This window comes from Myripristis murdjan, chromosome 13 (assembly GCF_902150065.1).
Source record: "Myripristis murdjan chromosome 13, fMyrMur1.1, whole genome shotgun sequence".
Classification (NCBI taxonomy): Eukaryota; Metazoa; Chordata; class Actinopteri; order Holocentriformes; family Holocentridae; genus Myripristis; species Myripristis murdjan.
In genome coordinates, this window is record NC_043992.1 from 2,622,146 (window position 1) to 2,645,807 (window position 23,662).

General features: G+C 39.7%; 1 protein-coding gene across 1 annotated transcript; it reads right to left on the bottom strand.

Moving 5' to 3' along the window:
- Positions 1 to 472: 472 nt before the first annotated feature.
- On the bottom strand, positions 473 to 11,279 carry LOC115370696 (uncharacterized). The gene is made up of 9 exons (XM_030067833.1): positions 11,257 to 11,279; positions 7,817 to 8,017; positions 7,399 to 7,691; positions 6,820 to 6,976; positions 5,934 to 6,035; positions 4,460 to 4,655; positions 3,086 to 3,200; positions 2,277 to 2,454; positions 473 to 1,404 (listed from the first exon to the last, which is right to left on the bottom strand). Exons 2-9 carry the CDS (start codon positions 7,928 to 7,930, stop codon positions 1,237 to 1,239), a joined length of 1,323 nt encoding a protein of 440 aa, XP_029923693.1. The 5' UTR covers positions 7,931 to 8,017; positions 11,257 to 11,279; the 3' UTR covers positions 473 to 1,236.
- Positions 11,280 to 23,662: the final 12,383 nt, after the last annotated feature.

A 23,662-nucleotide genomic window follows, 5' to 3' on the forward strand; every position in this document is an offset into this window, starting at 1 on the left:
CAACATTTGTTAGAAAGGAAATCAAAAGTAATCGAATGAAATAAGTAACATTACTTTGATGAAGTAAATGAAATAGCTACATGACTTATTACATTTTCAACAGGATAACTAGTGATCTGTAACTCATTACATTTGAAAAGTAACTTTCCCAGCATCGTCTATTCATAATGTTTTATGGCCCTATAAGCAGCTCTGGTGATTATGAGTCTCTGTAAACCCCATTAATCTGTTTTACATCTCTCTCATTAGAAAACTCGTCTCATAACACACCTTGGGGTTTTAGGCGTATGACATGATGTTCGGTGTGTGTCACAGGGGAAAGTTTATCGTTCTCCATCAATGACACTGTGCTGACTTGCAGGTTCTACCAACTCCCTACTGCTACAGAGAACTTTTTTTCTAAGTGACCAGAAATCACAAGACAACAGCATTTGTGCTTTAATGTCAATTTGTGTTTTATTAATTTTATCATGTATACTTACATAAAAAAACGGGTCATTTGAGGATATCATCAGTTAAGATATTCTTATGGACATTTAACAAATAGCATCATACACACAATACAGTTAAATGTGAAATCAGAAAGACTGAGAGATCTGTGGCTGAATAGTTACAAAGGACAGTGGATGATCATTTAAACTGCATGGTACACATTTACACAGCAACTTTGCTTTGTTTAATTGAGGGCAAAAGAGGCACACATAGTGAAAGTCTGTGTCATTCCTCGCATTTATTATTTTCTAATATAATGTTGACTAATTCTGATGCAATGTAAACAAACAGTGCATGTAAACAATTTTTGTTGCCATGTACCACCCGTTTTCACCCCAACACCATCTTGTAAACTTGCTGTGAATAAACTGTTACACGTTTATTCATCATAATAGCTTGTTCTTGTTGAGAAAAACAAGCTATTCTACGTCTGTGCATGCATGTCCAATGAGGTGGACATGCATGAGATACTATCATTGAGGTGGAGTACAGGGAAAAGTAGTAGAGAGAAATCTAATCTATACACTTGCTCCCTGGTAGAGTTAATTTATGGCATCTTACAGTAAGACCAAAGCAAGAGCAGTGAACTTGCTTCATGAAACAAGCTCTAGTCCTTTTGAACAGAGCAGCAGTACATCACCCCTGAAATCCCTTAGTGCAAAACTATTTACATATAAATACTCGACCAAAGTTGTTGTTGTTGTTGTTTTAATCACAATGAACAACAGGTAGACAACAGTGGATTCACAGTTTGTTTGGGAGCAGATTCATGTTGCGTAGGGCTCTGTTCACCTCTCTGACCAATTGGGGTGCAAACCGCAGAAGCCCTTCATCCCTCACCAGATCACTCCTCTTCAGTGACGTGTTCTTCCGCCGGCGGATGTGGTGGAGCTTTCCTAACTCTGGGCCGATCTATAATGCAAAGCAATCATTTACATTTCAGGAATTTCCCCTCTCCAAAGATGTTTCGTTTTGAATATAGTGATGAGTGCAAGAGTCAAAGTCACACACAGTGCCCTTACAATAGATTGATAATAATAATACATAATATTAGGAAGTTCTTTCTCAAACGTGTGCACAAATGGACTAAATGAAAGACATGAACATTCAGTGCTACAGCGTTGGGGAGTAATTGGTTTCATGTAATTAAGTTACAAAATAAATAGAATTGCAATTAGTTACAGTTACTGAGATTAAAAATCTAATTAAATTACAGTTATTAATCAAAATGTTGGCGATTACAAAGGGGTTGCATAATAATATATTCCTCTTGGTAAAATTGGAGTGCAACACCATCAAGGGTAGGAACGTCTCTGCGTCTAGACAGGCTCTGTTCTTTTGTTCTTGCTCAAATTTGTTTCTCAAAGCTTAAAGTTGTTTCTGATTGGTTCTGTTGTTTGACTTTGCTCCGCCTCTCGTCTGTCAGTCAAATCAAAGCGCTTCACGGTGAGCAGCCAGTCTGCCTGGCCTGTGACCAGCCAACCATGTCGAGAAGGGTTGTTTGTGATCTACAGACCTGAGATTTGTTTAAAAATCAAAACGGTCTGATCTCAATTTGAATTCTATTGAAGAACCTTTAACAAAGGTTTAACGGTGAGTGTTGAGTACTGTAAGCCAGGCTTACACTGTCCGGTTTAAACTGATGTTTTTAAGACTATTCAGCTTTAATGTCCTGTTAAAAACATTTCTTAGAAAAGTAATCAAAAGGTAATCAAAAAGTAACCGATAAGTTACAATATTTTGATGAAGTATCTGGACGTGAAACAAAAGAACAGACAACCAACCTTCACTGTGGCGGTCCCCTTTCTCAGCTTGTGAACTGAGTGAACACTCATCTCGTCCACAGTGCGCGGGTTAACTATCATCTTCCCTGTGGTGAAGTGCTGTTTGGGGATCGGCTCACGCAGCAGGTGAAGCAGGACGTTGACACCTGGAATGTGGGACCACTCAGGCAGGTTGTAACTAAACAGAAATTAGAAAGATCATTTTATGGGGCATGACAAAGAATCAATCATCAGCTGACCTAAATGACAGGAAAAAGGAAAGAAAAAGAAAGAAATGCACAGTTAAAATTCTTGCCGCTGTGAGGATAAAGTCAGGGGGTGTCGTCCTGTTTCTTTTAAACTTGTGGGCATGTAAAGTCCTTTGAGACTGTAAACTGTGACACTGGGCTTTAAATAAACTTGAACTAAAAAATGCAGCTGTCCAGTGTGGTACTGGAGGTTTCACTGCATCGCACATGAAAGTTTCCTGTTCCCTACTCTGGCATGTAAGTCTGTGTATTCTGTTTTACCACCAGGTTGTTGAAATTTACCTTCAAGACAGTCATCCTAAACGTGGTCTTTTACTCAGTGTTTTTTGGTTGTGTAATCTTCAATACTCTAATTGTTATTTTGCTGCACTGACTGAGGATCCCTAAGGTTCAACTCATGTAATTGTTTGTACTTTCAAAGCAAAATCTTTCAGGCAAACTACAGAGAAAATAGGTAGCAGTTTTTTTTTTTTTTAGTATTTTTGATTAAAGAACACCTTCAAATTATAGTTTCTCATTGTTCATCCATCTATCCATCTGTTTGTCCCTTTTTGGACTGACCTGCTGATTTCCTCTTTTTCTTCGAAAGGGAAGACGTTGTTCTCAAAGTAGAAGTTGACATCCCTGCCATGTATACTCTGCAGAGTGGACACCAGCTCAGCCCACGTCTGATTACCTGAGAACGCCATGTCATGCAGTGAAGTCAGCAGTGAAAACCAGATGACAACCAAAACCCAACTGGCAAAGCAGAAACAAGTAAGTAAACAACAGCAAATAAACAAGACATGTCAGTGTCCCATTGTAGTGGTAGAAACAGTCAAAGTCAAAAAAATTAAGTTACTTTTTACTGCTTTGTGAGGATGCCAATGTGCAAAGTTCTATAGTGGAGCTTTAAAGGATAATTCCAGCTATTTTCAACATGGGCCTTGTTTTTTTTTTTTTAATTTTTGCCATGTGTGACAACTGGTGCCAGTTGCCAAGATAATCGAAAGACAGACAGAGATTCCTTAGATTTTAAAGAATCTTCAAGATTGATTGATTAGATTGGATTAGATTGTGCTGCAAATGTCATTAGAGATTTCATTCTTTCAAGTCACCAGGAATACTGCTGTCCAACACAGACACACACACACACACACACACACACACATACAGGACCAACAAAGAAACACACACTGCAGTGGGATCTTCCTACAGTCTAATGATCCACTGCCTGGAAGTGGCTGTAGATACATTGTGCAGATTCATTAGCAATTAGACCACTGATGCTGCGTTCATCCAAGGCTCAGTAAATGCAAACCACCAACTGTGGAAAACTGTTCACATCAACCTCCTAGTTGTGATTACAAGTAGGATACACTGAAAAAAATTTTACTTGACATATTTACTTGATTACTTGATATACTCAAATTAATGCAGCCAAACACATTCATAAACATGGAAAAATATTTGTTGGAGCTCATTTTTGGTTTATTTTAAATTTCGAGCAACACCTGCTTTTGGATGTGGGCAGTCTAACCAAATAATACAAGTAAAGAATGTTCTCAGACTGATGGAACAAAATCCTGTTCTTCCCCTTTTTCTGACAAGACGAATGTAACAGAAAACCAGAAACAAGCAAATTAAACAAGGGTGTGAATTTCTATGTAAAAGTAAACAAGGGTATGGCATGGACTGTTTCGACTGACACCAAGTGTTATTGTGTTGAAGCACTGAGCCCATTCACTGTGAGATTCAAGTCAATTTCCCATTGTGTGTGTGCGTGTGTGTGTGTGTGTGTGTGTGTGTGTGTGTGTGTGTGCTGGACAGCAGTGCTCCCAGTCAACCGATCAGTTACGCTTATTAGAATTTATTAGAAATTTAGTATCAGAATTTAGGTCTTGATCACAACTTTGATTTGGGGGTGAAACGCAGAAACACACACACTGGACATACCCGTGGGCAGTATGACCTCATCAGGGTCATGCAGTAGCAGGTACTGTGTCTGGTACATGTATCTGTGGACACAGTCATTGAGAGCAGGGATCTGGCCGTAGTAGTGAAGGTCACCAGGAGACTCAGACATCAGCCAGCTGGAAGACACCTTGATGTGGGCGTCAACTGGCCAGGGCAGCACCTCCACAAGACCTACCTGACCATCAGGACAGAGAGTCAAGAGGGACAAAAAGTCACCAGTGAGGCACTATCAGCTCATTTTAAGATTAAACTTGGGGTATGTTTACACAAGAACAGTTCACACAGCAGGTAAAGGCACACTGTATGTAATTTTACACTGCTAGATGGCACTAAACAGAGGTGGAAGCAGCTAATTACATTTACTCATGTTACTGTAACTGAGTCGTTTTCTATGTGTTTTTTTTTTTTTTTTTGAGTATTTTTAAAGTCAGTATTTTTACTTTTACTTAAATACTTTTTTGCTTTTGCTTTGCTTTTACATTTAGACTCAAGTGGCAAAAAATGTGGAATAAGTATGGAGAAGAGGGGGAATAATATCAGTGAGTTGGCCTCATAATGACAACCACATGGAGTCAACCATCAAATTATGTGAGTCTACAGGGTCCTCATTTCAGTTTTGCATAATGCCCCTTTACAAGAATGTATTCTGAAGCGTGGTCTCTCCTCCTTTTATAACTGCATGGTCTGTATTTTTCATGTGTTTTTTTAATCTGTCATCCAATAAAAAAATCTGTCATCCAATAAAAATTGCTATGTGCAAAAACTGGGCACACTGAGTCCCATATGCTTTATTATTCTATTCTATTCTATTTACAATACGAGGCAAAGAGAAAACTATCCAATGCCGAGAAGGCATCAAGAGCAGCAAGGAGGTTGATAGGCGATCGAACACTAGGTCATCAACACGGAAAGTGGTTCCATCCCGACGGGAATGCCTATGGTACATTCATAATTGGATATATGTGCGCATCCATAAATGTGTGGTATACTTAAGGGTTCCAGTTTTGAGGTTTGAAAATATGGTCACCCTAAATTTGGAGGCTTGCAGCAGCAGAGTTGATGTGAGAAAGGCCTTGGCAGCTAAAGAGGTACAGCTCCATCTGTCAGACTGAGGCACTTTGCTAGCCTTAACCTCCTCTGATAGAATGCTAGCTTGGGAAAATAATCCTGAGGAAAATGGTGGATTTCTATCCAGGAACAGCACAAAACTGGCATATTATTCGAACAAGCTCACAGCTATTGTTTTCCCTTGTTGAGTCTGAATGTTAAAAGGTGCAGCTGAAGGCTGTCAATCAAATGGAGGCGGGAGGACTTCAGATTCTCACAGTTTTATGATGTTTGTGACACCTTATGATGACAAAGACATTTTTAATGAAAATTTTTATATTTTAACTTACAGTCTTTTTAATAAGCAGTAATATTGTGGCCATTTTATCATGGGGTTTGCAGTTACCTGGTTGATATAGTAATGCAGCACCCTCTCCATGGTTGAGGAGCAGTTATTCTTGTAGATGACAACCCTCTGGGCCCCTAGGAGGCGATAGAGCTCCATGGCCTAATCAGACAAATGGACAGACCAACAGAGTTACAGGTCATGAATAGGTAGGATAGACAAACAAAATTAGATTCATTTTTATCAATATTTGAGTGAATTCAGTACATTCATACATTGTTTTTATTTGCCATGGTGGCATTACATTTTACAGTAAAACCATTTGAGCATTCTGACAAGCCTTTCAATAAGGGCTACACTTATAGGACTTTGCAGTGGCGCATGCCTAAAAACCATCTCCTGGTTTCCCCGATAATGTAGTGCCCTTTTTCTAATAGAGCACCAGCTGACTGAAATGCCAGCAAATCATTCATTTTTAGCAAGTCAGTGATTAAGTTGATCATTTTTCCTGCCAGGAGCACTCACAACCTGTGGTGTTCTGGTAATACTGTGACAGATCCCGGTGGGTTCTGGGAATACTGGGACAAGAAAATGTGCAACATCTAAGCACAATACAAACCTGATTTTCCAAAAGCTGAAAGTCTCTATATTTTGAGTAAAAACCATGGTGTTATTAATGGTTAGTGAGACTTTATTTGGGAAAAAAGGCTTCATTCTCAAAATAATAAACTAAAACTGGTTTCCTACATTTTGTAAGAGCTTTTATGTCTCACAAAAGATATTTACCACTGTCTAATGTTAGTTTGAAACAACTAGTAGAATGATGATTCATCCCTTTCTGAGATTCCGGATGAGGTCTCTGGTGGATTAATTGTGTAAAATAAAATCACTCCATGATTTTAGCAAAGTTATGTAGGATGGAAAATACAATCAAAGGTTCACTAGCCTGGACAAACTGCAGCACGTTGTCATAGTGGTTAAACATGTTGGACAGGCAGACAGTGAAGTTGAGAGGGAAGCCTGACCACCGCTCCACTGGGTTCAGTATTGGCAGCACAGCCAGGCTGTCTGTGTTCACATTTTCAGCAATCAGCCCTGCAAACCTGGTGAGATTAGTTATTTAGGATCTCAGTCATTTCAATATTGTACAATATAGCTCAACTCCTCAAAAAATGTAGAAGAATTTGCTATGTTGTCCTTATGTATACTCCTGCAATTTCAGGGCATTTGCAGGCTTTATTAGGATCCTATTAGGATCCTGTCTTTGCTTGTTTTCCTATATTTTTCATGTGTTTGCTATGAGCCTTTGAAGTTGTAATTTTTTTGTCTTCTTCTATAGTGTATTTTCATTGTAATAGACATGCAAAACATCATTTTAGAACTACTGTCAGCATAATTTTTATAACACTCTACATGCTAAACACAATATGGACTGATCCAATCTGCAACACAGAAATGCCATAAACCACCACATCATATTGAAAATGAATGGGGGTGGTCTATGCCAACAACTGTTCCAGCATACCTGGGCTGGCATCCCACAGGCACCTGACAGAGGAAGTCCCCGGTGCCCGCAGGGAACCAGAAGTTGGTTTGGTGGACGTTCCGTACCACTGCCATGGTAACCAGCTCCCCATCATGGCAACAGAGGAGACAGTGGTAGGATGTTTTTTCTGCATGCCACACGATGGCGAGCAGAAGTACGCTGCGGTTGGCCGTACGATGTTCATGGAAAGCGTTGAGTAGGAGGGTCCTGGAGCCAGGGACGGGCGTGAAGGGGGAGGAGCTGACCTTCACTGGTGGATCACTGTATGTCACCTGGAGAACAGTGGGACACGAGTAATATCCAAAAAGGTGTAAGAGCTGAAGTGTGTTTCCCTTGCTGCATGTTCCATTTTTGTCTCTTTTTCCTTCATAACATATAACTAAACATAACTACTTACCCACTGGTCTGAATTCCAGCTGTTTACGGTGACAAGAATTACATATCCTGTGGAAGCCAGCACAGCCACGACTGCAAAGGTGTGCCAGAAAGTCAATCGTTTCTTGTGAAGCATGGTGAAGAACTGATTTAACTGAGTCAGCCAGGAACAGGGAAGCACCACGAGGAACCACAATGAAATGTCACCCCCTTTCTCCCACTCCTAAAAGACCAAACAAGAGTAAAAGTAAGAGTCATTTGCCAGGTAAAAAAAAAATTTCTCTGCTTATTCTTGTAGATTAAGGGTACCTTACAGGTAAATTTGGCAGATGCTTTTATCCAAAGCGACGTATGTATGAGATGTTTGTACACCAGCAAGCAAAGATCAATTCAGGAGAGAACAATGACATTAAGAGCCATAAAGCTCCAGTTCTAGTCCAAAGGACAGAGTAGCTACAAGGCAGTGCAAAGAGGGAATATATAGAGTATAGAAAGTGCATAGAGGAGGCAATTTTTTAAAAAATCTATAGTTACACGGTCCATCAGGTGAGCAGGTGTTTCCTAAAGAGCTGCGTGGGAGAGAGAGTAAGAGAAGACTAAGACTGGGAGGGACTCTGCAGGTTGAATGGAGTTTGGTAGCTCATCCCACCACTGAGTAACCTCAGAGGAGAGGAGTCTAGCTGCTGATTTACATTCTTGTTGTGCTGGAGGCACCTGGCACAGCTCCATGGTGGAGCAAAGTGGGCGGGAGGGAGCATAAACCTGGAAGAGGGAGTCCAGGTGGACAGGAGCAGGTTTGGTTGCTGCTCTGTAGGCGAGAGTCAAGGCCCTATATTTGATATGAGCAGCAGCTGGGAGCCAGCGGAGAGATGCAAGGTACCTCCTCAAAATACAGGAGGGTGTCCAGGCATATCCCTTGAGCGTTTTCAGATGTTAACCCCTTCATGCCCAAAGCACCACAATCGACACAGGGTGCTGTCATCAGAAGTGTTCATTGCACATGAGCTTCTGTATGAATGAACACTGAAGAAAACAAATTTGATGCATTTGTGTACTTTGCACTTTTGAGTATTTTAATGACATTATGTGGAATCGCCAGGTACATTATTCTTTAGACGAAATGGTTACAAAATAATTTAATAAGAAGAATAAGAATATAATTACATATGAAATAAAAAGCACACATACCTCAGTTCCTGCTAGCCAGTCAATCAGTCTTTAACACACAGCACACCTAGAACCTAACAAAATCATGATTTCCCAGGGCGTTTCAGGCATAAAGGGGTCAATATCTGAACATGCTCAAAGAATATCAAAAGGCAAATGGTTAATATTCATTCATTTGTAATTAAAATACATTGTATATGACCTCCTTTATGAGTAGAGGAGGTAAATTTGATACATTTGATTTGAGTACTTTATAGGAAATCTCATAAATCCCTTTTTGTCTGGGATTTTGGCGCTTTAGGCATGAAGGGGTTAATACACTCTAAAAACACTTGGGTTATTCCTTTAACCCAGTTCATGGGTTACTTGTGTTGGGTTACATTTCTGGGTTATTTTTCCAGAGCCATAACCATTTCTTGGGTTATAAGGATTTTATTCTGACCCAATTTGTGCGTTTTTCCAGTTGGGTAATATTTCTGGGTTATTTTTTCTGAGAGTAACCCATTGTTGGGTCAGAGACTTGGGTTTGATTGATTGATTGCTTATTGATTGATTGATTGAATACTTTACGAACAGTTTGTGTAACGAAGAGCATTTCATTACTAGTGACTGATAGCTTTGCTTGTAAATATTGCACAACATGGTTGGTAGAAAATGCACTTTAAACAGACAACTTAACTATGCACTTTAATAATGGCACTTGGCACTTTAGTCGCAATATTTGCACTTTATTACTGGTTTGCACAGAATATTTGCACATTGCATATTTGCACATTTTATACAGACTATTTATTGTTTATTTATTGAATAATTTACAACTTGATAATTTAACAGTGTAAAACCGTGAGTAATGTGTGTCTTCGGGCTTGGGTTGTAGTCAGGGCTTGGCTCCACCTGAACGTATAATTGAATTAGCTGCTGATGCTGCACTTGTGTGTGATTGCCTATTCAGAATCAAATAGTTATATGTGTGTTAGCATCTGTAACACTGTGTGGAAACATGCAGTAAAATCATATAAATGTGGAAGTGCTTAATTAGTAAGGATACTGTGTGGAAAGCTTTAGCCCACTCAACTTTTGGGTTGAATATGACCTATAAGTTGGGTTATATTGACTACAATCCTGGGTCATGTTAAAAGAAAAATTGGGTTATTTATGTAACCCAGATTTTCATGTCCCCAGGAACTGCTTTATGTGCTCTATCATGTGAAATTGTTTTTTATGTGAACCTAGCTGTGCTGCCATCTTGACCAGGACTAACTGGAGGAAGAGCTGTTGTAGCACAAGGGGACCTTCCTGGCTAAATAGAAGATAAATAAAATCAAATCATGACCAGAGAGAGAGAGATAGTGAGTATGCATGGCCTCTGTTGCTTTGTTGCTTTTGTGAAAAGAAACAGGATTAGACATTCAGAGAGTTTTGCCTTTGTTATTTGATATGTGATATGATAATAAGTGGGGCTATGAAAATGTCTACTTTTGTGTTGTGGTAGCCAGGTTAAAAAACACAGATAGATAGATAGATAGATAGATAGATAGATAGATAGATAGATAGATAGATAGATAGATAGATAGATAGATTTATTAAAGAAGGAAAGCCAAAGCACTTTAAAAGGAAATCAAATGTCTCAAGTCATCATTTTTTTCTTCCTCTTTTTTTTTTTTTTTTAAATATCACAATAAACATCATACCATGGACTTTTTATTGAGGTGTTATTGTATCATCAGTTTTTGGTAGTGATACACTCCTATTCTTTTGTAATGGTACAATTCCCAAAAGAGCCTTAAAATCTATGGATATGATTTCATTTAGTAGAACTTTTACTCATTTATTAAGACACAACAGCATTAATAACCACTTTAAATAGAGGGGACACACCGAACAAAGAACATGTTTCACACTACTGACAGGACAATAGTTTCCTTATCCCGACACACCAAACCTGCCTGGATATCCGTTGAAAAGTTTACATGATGTAACTATCGAGGTGAGTACTCACACTGCTCTTCATGTAATTCTAAGCAATTGTTCTGACAAGATCAATCTGTGTGTTTTTAAGCAAAGGAAATCAAAACATAGCTTTTATTGCAAATAAAAGTCCACTTCAGATCTGAAACAATACAGACTCTCTATTGGAGCTTTTGCACATTCTGTGCTAAATGAATCTGTCTTTCAAAAATTGTGAGGAGGTATAGCAACAGGTATCTGATATCTACGTAAACACGATTCTGCTCATGTTTATGTGAATGTGGATTTATGATCAACATGATAATCAGACAACAACAGCAACAATACCTTACTGAAGTAGGGAAGCAGGTTACACTGGATATTGTCTTCAGGATGGAGTGTTTTCAGCTCCAACGCAAGTTAACTGATGTTTCTTTGTTTGTTTTTTTCTCTGTAGAGTAATGAATATCGTATATTGGACTTTTTATCAAGGTATTATTGTTCTGTGATTTTATTTATTTTATTTATTTATTTATTTTGCTATTGTTATGTTCCTATTCATCTGTGAGCAAATCTCCGAGCTCCAGTGTTAGTGTCAAAAGCAGGGGTTAATTCCGCGTTTCCTTGTAAATAAGATATATAATTTCCCTGTGAGAGGCATTCTACTTACTGGTGGTGATGAGAAGCCAAGGAGCCCAGAGGTGTGTCGGTGCTGCTCTGAGCTACAGATGGGTCAGTGAAACATGAGCACAACAAAGACACCGAGTAAGTAATACACTGCCGGAAAAACCAGAATATTCATACTGCACTACTTCTGTTTGAATTAGAATTAACTGCTAGTCTGTCTGAGTTGCACACACCTCTGTCTCTGTCCATGTATGGAGACTCATCAGGACTCAGCTCACTTCACCTGAAAGAAGATCATCCATCATCCATCAAGTGAACAAAAGATCACTTAAGTGTGGGTGAACAAGAGGAACGCTGAAACAAAAACTTGCTTGGAGTTGAATTCAACCCTGTCTGTATGCCCATGACCATCGAATAGACTAGACATCGAGTTCACCTGCGAAACTATAAAGACTATGATAGCTTCAAATGAGATGGAAAACAAACAAACAAAAAAGGTTAACAAACAGTTTCAAGCTTGACAGTCTTCCTCAGGCAGCATCAAGGGAAGTATCCTTGAAAAGTAGAAAATGACACAGCCTAATGTGACAGAGCTGTATGAAAAAATATGAAAGCTTAAGAAGTAACAAGTTCAAAGTTGAGATAAAAAGTAGGATCCCAACACCAGTAAATATATGTCAACATAAGTTCGACAGTAACAGTAAATCTAACTATAACCAAGCCAGCAAAAGTACATCCATTTATACATATATAAATAAATAAATGTAATTGCAAGCAGCAGTGAGCGGGGTCCATGCATGACAACTTATCAAGTTTGCAAAAATGGGGTATTTTTCCCTCCCCCCTCTTTGTTCCTCTTCTCCCTCCTTGCTTCCTCTTCTCCCTGTCTGCTTTGATTTGATTTGATTTGATTTGATTTGATTTGATTTATCCGAACATTGTTTCTTTATTTGACTCCCCCTGTAACTCCTTCATACACACACACACACACACACACACACACACACACACACACACACACACACACAGGAATTCCATCTCACACTGCTCCACCCCATACTTAAAATATTTTACTTCCATAGGACAAGAGGACAGTAAGTCCTAGCAGTTAATTCTAATCTAAACAGAAGTAACAGTGTGAATATTCTGGTTTTTCCAGCAGTGTATCATTTTCTTGGTGTCATTGTTGTGCTCACCTTAATTACAAGGACGCACAGAATTAACCCCTGCTTTTGACACAAACGCTGAAACTCTGAGATTGGCTCACAGGTGAATATGAATTTAACACTCCGAAAAACTCACAGTAGGATAATACCTCTACAAAAGTCCAAGATACACTATATTACCAAAAGTATTCGCTCACCTGCCTTTACTCATACTATGAACTGAAGTGCCATCCCATTCCTAACCCATAGAGTTCAATATGATGTCGGTCCACCTTTTGCAGCTATTACAGCTTCAACTCTTCTGGGAAGACTGTCCACAAGGTTGAGGAGAGTGTTTATAGGAATTTTTGACCATTCTTCCAAAAGCGCATTGGTGAGGTCACACACTGATGTTGGTCGAGAAGGCCTGGCTCTCAGTCTCCGCTCTAATTCATCCCAAAGGTGTTCTATCGGGTTCAGGTCAGGACTCTGTGCAGGCCAGTCAAGTTCATCCACACCAGACTCTGTCATCCATGTCTTTATGGACCTTGCTTTGTGCACTGGTGCACAGTCATGTTGGAAGAGGAAGGGGCCCGCTCCAAACTGTTCCCACAAGGTTGGGAGCATGGAATTGTCCAAAATGTTTTGGTATCCTGAAGCATTCAAAGTTCCTTTCACTGGAACTAAGGGGCCAAGCCCAGCTCCTGAAAAACAACCCCACACCATAATTCCTCCTCCACCAAATTTCACAGTCGGCACAATGCAGTCTGAAATGTACCGTTCTCCTGGCAACCTCCAAACCCAGACTCGTCCATCAGATTGCCAGATGGAAAAGCGTGATTCATCACTCCAGAGAACGCGTCTCCACTGCTCTAGAGGCCAGTGGCGGCGTGCTTTACACCATTGCATCCGACGCTTTGCATTGCACTTGGTGATGTGTGGCTTGGCTGCAGCTGCTCGGCCATGGAAACCCATTCCATGAAGCTCTCTGCGTACTGTACTTGGGCTAATCTGAAGGTCACATGAAGTTTGTAGCTCTGTAGCAATTGACTGTGCAGAAAGTCGGCGACCTCTTTGCACTATGCGCTTCAGCATCCGCTGACCCCTCTCCGTCACTTTACTTGGCCTACCACTTCGTGGCTGAGTTGCTGTTGTTCCCAAACGCTTCCATTTTGTTATAATAGAGCTGACAGTTGACTGTGGAATATTTAGGAGCGAGGAAATTTCACGACTGGATTTGTTGCACAGGTGGCATCCTATGACAGTTCCACGCTGGAATTCACTGAGCTCCTGAGAGCGGCCCATTCTTTCACAAATGTCTTGTTTCACAGTCTGCATGCCTGAGTGCTTGATTTTATACACCTGTGGCCAGGCCAAGTGATTAGGACACCTGATTCTGATCATTTGAATGGGTGAGCGAATACTTTTGGTAATATAGTGTATTTATTGCAATATTAAAAAAGGAGAAAAATAATGACTTCAAGATCATGACCGAAAGAATATCCTTTATTAATAAATCTGATGTGTACAGCTTTTTGATTGGTATTAAATTCATTTGTGTGTCAAGTGTGAAGAACTCTCAAAATGCCAAGAACAAAGTGAAGTCACAAGTCAGTGACAGAAACGCCCTGGGATTTCTCAGCCTCTCTACCACTGCATGGAAGTCAACGTTTTCATAGTGCCAGTGAAGATCATATAACACGTCAAATATCAAATAACAAACAAAGACAAAACTTCCTGAATGTCTGTCTCTTTTATCAAAGCAACAAAGGCAAAAACAGTGTCTCTCTCTCTCTCTCTCTCTCTCTCTCTCTCTCTCTCTCTCTCTCTCTCTCTCCCTCTGTACATTCATGCATGAATGTACTTGTACATTCATGCATGAATGTACAAGTACAGCAGCAGTGAAATGTAATGGCAACTCCAGCACAGTGGAAGTAAAATAGATAAAAATAAAAATAGAATAGAAAGCATTTATATACACTCCTATATACAATATACAGTTATGGACATTAAGTGTTTTAAGTTAATTTACACTTAATTAATTTACAGTTTACAGTTTTTTTGTGTGTTTTTTTTTTGTTTTTTTTTTTGTTTTTTTTTTTGTTTTGTTTTGTTTTGTTTTGTTTTGTTTTGTTTTGTTTTGTTTTTGATTGCTTACACACTAAAAACATCTGCTTAAACCAATGTGACAAAACTTGAAGTCATTGGAACTAAACCTTAAACACAGCATGGCCACACCTTAGACACGTGTGCTGCTTTGAACTGTTTGCAGTTCTGCAACACACTTCCTCCTGAACACTAGACTCTATTTCATACAGAAAACACCTCGCTCAAAAATGAAATCATGTGGTAACACTGGGAAAACACTTATGTTCAAAATATAAAACACATCGGGTAATTAGAAAACCTGAGACACATGAAAGCACTTACTTAGAAAACTGAACACCAACCAGTCAGGGCCGAAGTACTGCAAACTGGCCCCAGGTCAGCCATGTTGAGTACTTTGCGTGGAGGCGGTGAGAGAACGAGGCACAGGAAGACATCATATTCGATGAGGATGAGATTTTGTGGCCGTGCGTAGTTTGATTTTGTTGTATTGTTTTATTTTTTGTAGGTATGTTTATTTATGTTTATCAATTCAGAAACCATGGTTTCAAAACAGTTAATACACAGGCCTAATGAGAGGCTCTCTGCCCAAAATAACACATTTTGTTTGCAAAAGGCTCTTACCATGACAAAACATTTCAAATGTGCAGCAAAAGCCAGTGGCGGTTCTGCCCGTGCTGCCCCCTATGTGACATGAAAAAAATGCCACACCGGGCGGCTGCCCACTTCACCCATGTCAAAAAACGCTACTGGCAAAAGCACATTTTGTCACCGCCAAACACAACTAACCCAGCCACTCACTCGCTTCATACTCAACACCAAAATGCAACACACCCTTTTCAGTCTGAGCAAGTTCAACCTTACTTTTTCCTGTGTGTATTGCAGTCATATTTTTTTGACAATTTACATAGTTACATATTGTAAAGCAAGTAGCAAAAGCCAATATTTCCCTCAAACAACTCAACTTCTGCCCAAATGAGTAGATTTCGTCAATCAGCTCTACTGTACTGTAACACAGCTGACAGCAGAATACAAAATACAGCTCTCAATTTGAACAAGGTTCTCCTGTGAGCTACACATTCAAATGTGAACTTACAGTAAAGAATTGCATCCAAACTCAGAAAGGCTTTGAAGTGAAACTTTTACTGTATTGATGGCAAAAACTGAAATACTGTAATTCACATATAGTATTACACAGAAAAACTCAAAGGAGTTGAAAAAAATACAGAATACAGTCTATAAGCCCCTTTTTGTAGGTGCATCCTGATTGATTGGTGAATGGTGATTTGTGGAAAGGGCAGTGATTTTGACTACCACAGTGAAGTCAATGGAGTCAGGGCCATGGAAATGACACAGTCCAACAAAGAGTTGGACTCTTTGTCCCGCTTCCCTCATTGTCATCCCATGAACAAGGACATGGTGAACAATAGTTGCCCAGATTTTATCAGTGATCAGTTCTTGGTTTACCTTGGCCTCTTCCTCGTCCCCTTCCTCCTCATCCCCCACCTCTCATACATACTCTTCCTCCTCTGCCTTACTGTGTGTTTCTGTCCATTGCAGATGGATGCACCTGTAGATGGATGCCACCTGTGCACTCTGAACTGACCTTTATGCTGCCCAACTGGTCTGAACACATCAATAGAATGATGTATGTTCAGTTTACAGTTTTTCTCGATTGCTAAGACACATTTCTCGAAAGTTGCTCTCCTTTTCTCTAACATGTGAACACAAAACCCAATTTTCAAGCTGCATTCACAAAACCTCAGACTCCTCTTGCAAAACCAAACTTTCACCTCAAAACAGTTCAATCTGTGCTCAAAACTGAACTATGTTGTCAAATTGTGCCCCGAGTCCATCAAAATTAAAAACACTACTGAGCAGTCACTAAACACTACATAGAAAAATAGAAAACACAATGCTCAGGACATGAAGCTGTAGAAATAAATGTTTAGTGTTCACTGTAGGCTAAATGCATGTTGCAAAACAAAAAACCTGTGCATTTAGCCATTGTACATAGTAAAAAAAAAAGTACAAAAAACAGAAATCTTGTGTATTTACAAGTAGCACTTGCACAGTACAAAAACAAACAGAAATTTTGTGCATTTAGCACTTGTATACAGTAAGCCTACATAAAAATAAAGTACATAAATATACAAATGAGAAGGGCATTACTCAGCCACAGCATCATTTCTCCGTACTGGGTCGACCTCCTCAACCACCTCGACCTCCTCGACCACCTCGACCTCCTCTCACACAAACTCCTCCTCTCAGATTTCTATCCATTGTAGGGCCTCCCAAAGCAGTGCTCTCTGAACTGGCTTACAGTTTTTTTCAATCGCTTTTTCCAGTATAAAGGAACTGGGGTCCACTTTATCGTCATCTTCACCTCCAAACCACAGCAGAAGTTTTCTTTTGCAAATGTGTTCATACCTTTTCATTGGATTCACACATTTTTCACATTCTTTTGCACAACACTTCTCACATGTAGTCATTTACATGGCCCTGACTCCAGTGACTTCACTATGGTAGTCAAAAGCAAAACATCTGCTCACAGCTGATAGAAATGAGCTGCATCACTGTGAAATCACTAGTGCACCTGTATCACTACCCTTTCCACAAATCACCATTCACCAATCAATCAGGATGCACCTACAAAAAAGGGGCCTATAAATTGTATTCTGTATTTTTTTTTTTTTCTCAACTCCTTTGAGTTTTTCTGTGTAATACTGTATGTGACTTACCGTATTTCAGTTTTTGCCATCAATACAGTAAAATGTCACCTCAAAGTCGTTCTGAGTTTGGATGCAGTTCTTTACTGTAAGTTCACATTTGAATGTGTAGCTCACAGGAGAACCTGGTTCAAACTGACAGCTGTATTTTGTATTCTGCTGTCAGCTGTGTTACAGTACAGTAGAGCTGATTGAAGGAATCTACTCATTTGGGTATAAGTTGAGTTGTTTGAGGGAAATACTGGATTTTGCTACTTGCTTTACAATATGTAACAATGTAAATTGTCAAAAATATGACTGCAATACACACAGGAAAAAAGTAAGGTTGAACCTGCTCAGACTAAAAAGGGTGTGTTTCATTTTGGTGTTGAGTATGAAGTGAGTGAGCGGATTAGTTGTATTGGGCGGTGACAAAATGTGCTTTTGCTGTATGTTTGAAATGTTTTGTCATGGTAAGAGCCTTTTGCAAACAAAATGTGTTATTTTGGGAAGTGCGCCTCTCTTTAGGCCTATGGATTAACTGTTTTGATACCAGGGTTTCTGAGTTGACAGAGGAGGTAAAGCGATTGAAAAAAACTGTATATATGTTCCCTCACATCATTAGCCAAAAGTGTGATCAATTTTGAGTTGTTGTGTTCAACCAGTGACACCAGTGCTTTACTTGTGTTTGACTTTTGCCACCAGTGCTCACCATTATGCAGCACAGGTGCATCACAATGAAAATGTGTTGGTAAGTTGTGTCTAAACAGGTGAAACGTGCTTATGGTTTTGCCAAAAGAGTGACTGATTCAATCAGTGGGTTCAGGCAATGGAGTATTTGGTTCAGACAACAGGGTTTGGTGTTTTAGCAATTGAGAAAAACTGTAAGTTGTTGTGTGTAAAAGGTGACAGCTGTGTTGGAGTTGTGTTCACATTTAGCTGTCAGTCTTTACAGTTTTGCAACACGAGTGTATGACAGTGTGAAATGTGTTTAGTGACTGAGAATGTGTTTAGGGTTTGGCAAAAAAGAGCGGATGAGTTTTGCAAATTGTGTCCAAGTTCCTGAACAGTGTTTAAGGTTTGGCCCAAAGAGTGTTTGATCGGAAAAAATGAGTTTAGGCCACTGAGAATTTGGTTCAGAGAATGGAGTTTAGTGTTTTAGCAACTGAGAAAAACTGTAACTACACGACCTGGATGCTGTGTCCTAAATTATTTGATGTAGTGTCTGACGAAGGCTCTGTGGTGACTATATTATTTCTTGCTGTGTGTATGATCTGAACACACTGTTTGCTTTTGAACACAGGACTGAACTGGTTTTGAGGTGATAGTTTGATTTTGATAGAAAAGTCTGGGGTTTTGTGAATGTAGTTTGAGCTTTTGGATTTGCATTTAAGGTTTTGAGAAAATGGGTGGAGGTTTCAAGAAATGTGTTTTAGCAATTGGGAAAAATTGTGTGATTGGCCGTCCCCGCTGTCACTCAGTTGTAAAAAGCACCTGAGGACGTGCACAGCGGAGCATCTGCAGTCCGTGTGCATCTGCGACTGCCACCTGTTCCATGTTGGGTGTTTATTCTGCTGGAGTCACGTCAGCTAGACGAACTTTAATATCAGTGGTTGCATTTACATTCACATGTGTGTGTGTGTGCGTGCGTGCGTGCCTGCGTGCGTGCGTGCGTGCCTGCGTGCGTGCGTGCGTGCGTGTGTCTTTGGTAATAAGGCACAGCCAGGATGGGTCCCAAGAAAGAAAAGTGGACATAAGAAGTTTCTTTAAAAGTCAAAGTGGAAGTTACTCCAAGAAAATAGGCCCACTTTATTTATTATATTGCTGATGTGTGGTTGATAATAATGGTGATAACAATAATAGTCAGCTAAGCTACTGATGGTTTTCTTCATTGTTTATTTCATCAGGTGGCAGTTAGAACAATAGTTCAGCATGCTTCTTTGAAATGAGAGCTTTTATCAGGCACATTGGCCTGTTGTCTCTAGGGAAGCAGGAATTATCCATTTTTACTAACCATGATTTAAAATATCAAGGTTATAGAACTGTACAGCCTCAACAACACAGAGATTTAAAAAAAAAAAAAAAAAAAAAAGTTAATTTAATGCCAAAGAGTTACACTTTTTTTGTTATTTTATGTACTATTTTCATGTATCATTTGTGTGTTGAGAGGCAGCAACTGTTTGAAAAACACCAACAAAGAAAGTTTGTGAGGAAAATACAGTAAAACCTCAGATTACAAATGTTCATGTGGTTTTATACATCCATATTGATGTGGAATAAATTACACATTATAGAGAGGCTGGAGGAGATGGAGGAGGAGAGGCTGGAGGAGGTAAAGGAGGAGAGGATGGAGGAGATGGAGGAGGAGAGGCTGGAGGAGATGGAGGAGGAGAGGCTGGAGGAGGTAAAGGAGAGGCTGGAGGAGATGGAGGTGAAGAGGCTGGGGGAGATGGCGGAGGAGAGGCTGGAGGCTCACAGTTGAGGTTGACTAATGACAGAGATATGTTAGTAGTGAGATTCAGCATTGTGACAAATGTTAGGGTGATGATGATCTGTAGAAATGGTTCACCCATGTGGCTTTGAAATCAGAGCTTTCAAGGTTCATGAACCAATACTTAAATACTTGCAGTCAGTATAGATATTCAGATATGCAGTATAAACATTAATGTCAATCCCTGAATTTTTTTTTTTTTTCTGATTATGATCATTTGCTTGTTTATTTGATCAGCTCTACATGACGTGAAATTGCAGTCATAAATGGAAGAAACATCAACTTTCATGGGTGTCGCCTTGGATCATTTTTTTGTCCCCACCAATGTCAAAATCAAAGCTGCGCCCTTGACCAGGAGCTCTCCTCAGGGTCTCCAGAGACACAGCGCTCATCTGGAAAGACGAGGAGAGGAAGACAGAGGAGAGATGATCATAAAACAAAGAAAAGAAATGAAGAACAGGAAAACGGAGTAAAGAATATGTAGAGGAAAAGAAGAACAGGCAGGGAAACTCTGAATGTGCTTGCTACCCTTGTGACCGCATGGCCATGTGGTAAACCAGCAGCCCTATGCTGTTTGTAGGTTGTGTAGCATTGTTGTTGTTGTTGTTGCTCAGGTGGGGAGTTGAACCCTGGTCTCCTGCATGGCAGGCAGAGACACTATGCACTGTGCCACTGGGGCTTGTGTGACCTGAACCAGAAATGAGGCTCTAAGAAGCACACAGCATAAGTGACAGTGGCACTTGGGAAAGAATCGCCTAAAAGTAGTGGTCAAACAAATGCTTTTTCCTCAATGACACTAAGTCCGAGCGTAAAATATGAGGTATCATGAGAAAGGTAAGGCTTTGGGCTTTCAAACTGTGTAAAATTATTTTCCAGTTCCCAAAAATGCCCACCCCAGAGCGAGTTAAAAAAGTGTATGTTTCTCCTTCTCTCCCCAGATTTTGGGTTCCAGATATAATGGGAGTCTATGGGGGAGAGAGCTGGCACTCCTGCCTCATTAAGTGTCAGCGTTTAAAAAGTTTAAGTTACTTTGCTTTTGTATTTACGTTTTTCAAAGCAGAACTATTTTTCCTACTACTTTTCCAAAGAGTTATGCATGTGCAGTGAAAATTGTGGCCAGGAGAGCAAGTAAAAGAGAAAATTATGAACATATTTTTTTGTTCACAAATTTTGAACAAAAAATACAGAATACAATTTATAGGCACCTTTTTTGTAGGTGCATACTGATTGATTGGTGAATGGTGATTTGTGGAAAGGGAAGTGATGCAGGTGCACTAGTGATTTCACAGTGATGCAGCTCATTTCTATCAGCTGTGAGCAGATGTTTTGCTTTTGACTACCATAGTGAAGTCAATGGAGTCAGGGCCATGTAAATGGTACATGTGAGAAGTGTTGTGCAAAAGAGCGTGAAAAATGTGTGAATCCAATGAAAAGGTATGAACACATTTGCAAAAGAAAACTTCTGCTGTGGTTTGGAGGTGAAGATGACGACAAAGTGCATCCCAGTTCCATTATACTGGAAAAAGTGATTGGAAAAAAACTGTACTGTACTGTACTGTAAAGTACAGTACAGTATACTCTATACTGTATAAAGTTTTGAGTTGACACCTTTCTTATTTGTTTTTATTTTTTGGTTATTTTGGAAACAGTTGTTACTGTGAAAAAGATTCTTGATTTCCATTTTGAGCTTTGCAGAATTCTTTTTGAAGAAATAAATGAAAAGCAGTAAAAAAAAAAAAAATGCAGTGTTTTGTGTTAAGTATGTTATTGTGTTGCCGCTGATCTGAAAGTGTGTTCATATGATGGAAATGTGTATCCTTTTGTCATGAGAGTTACATTTTGACAAAGGATTTTTAAGTTTTGATGACAGTGTTTCACTTCGCCATAAATGTGAATGGTTTCCAGGTGTTGTGTCTTACAGTTTTTTTAAATTGCTAAAACACATTTCACAAAACTTTCCTCCATTTTCCCAAAACTCTAAACACAACACACTTTTCTAAAGCTACATCCACAAAACCACACCTTCTCTTTTCAAAACTCAAACTTTCACACCAAAGCAGCTGCTCAAAGCCTGCAAAAATTTGAACACTATACGCATCATTACACACTACATCAAAACAACTGAAAACACAATGTTCAGTGTGTGAGAATGTTCTTTTTACGTTTTTTTCACAACTGCCAAAGCACATTTTTAGAAACCTTACAGTATCTGTTCTCAAAATATATTACTGTAGAGTACTGGGCATTCATAGATTTGTGTGTTTCATATGAACAGTATGTAAATCTACAGAAAATACAGTATGTACACTACTGTACTGTATCACAACTCAATGCAAACACTACAGAGGATCCATTACACGCAACAATACTCATTAAAAACACAATGTTCAGGGTGTGATTGTTTTGTTTTGTTTTGTTTTGTTTTTATTTATGGAACTATACCACACACACACACACACACACACACCCCACAATCATTGTGCGGCATCATATCGTCGAGCTGGGTCGGGCCACAGGACCTCATCTACATCGCAGGCAATATTGTCCCTTGCCAGGCAATGTGGGAAGAACGCCCTGGCATGGCGGATCCAGCCTTGGAAGGCCTCCACAGGCACGTCGTCACAGGCCAGGTCCACAGCCCTGAGAGTTTGTCTTGCTCTCCCTCCTTGGCCTGCTCCTCTCCCTCCTCGGACTCGAACTCCTCTTCCTCTGACTCTGCCTCTGTCCATTGTGGTGTACGTTTGGAACCCTCAGCAAACTGTGCACTCTGAACTGGCTTTTATAGGTGTGGTCACATCATTTGCAACAACTGTCTTCAATTTTGAGTTGTTATGTTTAATGAATGAAGCCAGGTGTGTTCATTGTGTTCAAATTTTGCTGACAGTGGCAAGCATTTTGCATCACATGAGCTTTAATTTGAGAATTTGAGCAGAGTTTTTTGCAACTTGTGTTTTAGCGAGACAAAATGTGTTTAGATTTATGAGAAAAGGAGGACTGCATTTTGTAAATTGTGTCTTCATATGAAATGTGTTTATGGTTTTGGCAAATGGGGGCTAGTTTTATTAAATGTGTTTAGAGGACTGGTCATTTGGTTTAGAGAATCGGGTTTTGTGTTTTAGCAAATTAAAAAAAACTGTATTTGCTTGTGTTTAGAGTTTTGGCACAGTGAGCAAAGCATTTGCAAAATGAGTTCAAGCAATCAAAAAAAAAAAAAAACTGTAAACATCTCAATGTTTAATTTGTTTCCCCAGGTGTGTCTTGTTTGCTGATTAGTTCTTCATCCATGTCACAGGCAATATTTACTCAAACTGGGCTGGACTATTTGTCCTGCTTTCCTCATTGTCATCCCATGAACGAGGACATGGTGCACAATAGTTGCCCAGATTTTATCAGTGATCAGTTCTTGGTTTACCTTGGCCTCTTCCTCGTCCCCTTCCTCCTCGTACCCCACCTCTCATACGTACTCTTCCTCCTCTGCCTCGCTGTGTGTTTCTGTCCATTGCAGATGGATGCACCTGTAGATGGATGCCACCTGTGCACTCTGAACTGACCTTTATGCTGCCCAACTGGTCTGATCACATCAATAGAAATGTGTGTGTTCAGTTTTGAGTTGTTGTGTGTAAAAGGTGACAGCTGTGTTGGAGTTGTGTTCACATTTAGCTGTCAGTCTTTACAGT

Bases quoted from the DNA above. Each gene is read 5' to 3' on its own strand.
- LOC115370696 (XM_030067833.1), bottom strand. From the start codon at position 7,930: ATGCTTCACAAGAAACGATTGACTTTCTGGCACACCTTTGCAGTCGTG. The intron at 6,977-7,398 runs GTATGCTGGAAC...TAATCTCACCAG, and splicing joins CCTGTGGGATGCCAGCCCAG to GTTTGCAGGGCTGATTGCTG. The intron at 3,201-4,459 runs GTATGTCCAGTG...TGGCGTTCTCAG, and splicing joins TGAGGTCATACTGCCCACGG to GTAATCAGACGTGGGCTGAG.